The 1,231-nt window shown below is 45.7% G+C and overlaps 1 protein-coding gene across 1 annotated transcript in view; it reads right to left on the bottom strand.

Annotated features, from left to right (window-relative positions):
* Positions 1-1,231, bottom strand: part of DYNC1H1 (dynein cytoplasmic 1 heavy chain 1) — a 51,667-nt gene that overhangs the window by 36,044 nt on the left and 14,392 nt on the right. The window contains exon 16 of the mRNA XM_009280973.1: positions 345-584. Within this exon, the coding sequence (XP_009279248.1) occupies positions 345-584 (240 nt within the window). The remainder of the gene's footprint in view (positions 1-344; positions 585-1,231) is intronic.

The raw sequence follows: 1,231 nt of genomic DNA, 5'->3' as shown, positions 1-1,231 counted from the left end.
GGGTTTGGGGGGGGGGGGGGAATGCAAAAAAACAGCTTGCTTCCAAATCCTCCTACAGGCTTGCCTCTGACATATCCCTTGTTTCAGCCAAAGATTTGCTAGGAACTGAAGTTGTCTTGCCTTTTGCACCTAACAGAGGCCTACGTTTTAAGGGTAAATTTCCCTCTGCCACCCCCCTTCCCCCCAAATCAACACATTGGCAAGTTATGATAGAACCCTCAAAAAGACTTTTATCATCATCTAAAATGAAAAACTGAAAAAAGCATAAAAATAAACTGCCTACTCCTTATTGAATGCAGAAATCTACCTCATATGCTGAATAAGCATTAATCATCACTACTTACTGTCACTGGCTTTGTTTTCTCCCAGTCTGTTAGCAAGTCAGTTGTTCGGCTCTCCACTGCACGATCCTCTTGAACTATCTTCATCTGCAAATTTGCTACTTGTTGTTGAATGGCAGAATCCTTTCTACGCATGATGTCATTAAAAGCACCCCATTCTCCTTCAATGTTGTCAATGTACAGCCAAGAGGATGGAAACTGGAACCTTTGTTTCTCAAGCAAGCGCTGACCATTGCGATAAAGCTACAAGAGACAGTGGTTGTAAGTTAAAAAGATGAAAATAACTTAAGTCACGAGGCTAAATACTCCACATATTAACAAGCACTCACTATAGAATTTTCACAGGATTCCTCAGGACATGAAGTTCAAGTCTGTTCTCAAAAGACCTTGAATATCATAAAGCTCATGGCAGGGCTCATTGAGAGGGCTTTAAACTAGGTTCAAAGGGGGAAGGGGATAAAACCAGGCTCACTAGAGACGAGCCTAGGGGTGGCATGCCGATGCTGGGGGCGAAATCAATAGCCCAGCTCAAGTGCATCTACACCAATGCACGCAGCATGGGCGGCAAACAGGAGGAGCTGGAAGCCATTGTGCAGCGGGATAGATATGACTTAGTCACCATCACAGAAACATGGTGGGGTGACTCATGATTGGAGTGCTGCAATGGATGGCTATAGACTCTTCAGAAGGGACAGGCGAGGAAGGAGAGGCGGTGGGGTGGCCCTGGATGTTAGGGAATGTTTCGATTGTATAGAGCTCAACGACTGTGACGATGATACGGTTGAGTGTTTATGGGTAAGGATGAGGGGGAAGGCCAACGAGGCAGATATCCTGCTGGGAGTCTGTTATAGACCACCCAACCAGGATGAAGGGGCGGATGAAGCGTTCTA

The sequence above is a fragment of the Aptenodytes forsteri genome, unplaced genomic scaffold (genome assembly GCF_000699145.1).
Source record: "Aptenodytes forsteri isolate BGI_AS27 unplaced genomic scaffold, ASM69914v1 Scaffold193, whole genome shotgun sequence".
Lineage (NCBI taxonomy): Eukaryota > Metazoa > Chordata > Aves > Sphenisciformes > Spheniscidae > Aptenodytes > Aptenodytes forsteri.
The sequence above is the reverse complement of the archived record's forward strand: the minus strand, read 5'-3'. Positions and strand labels throughout refer to the sequence as shown.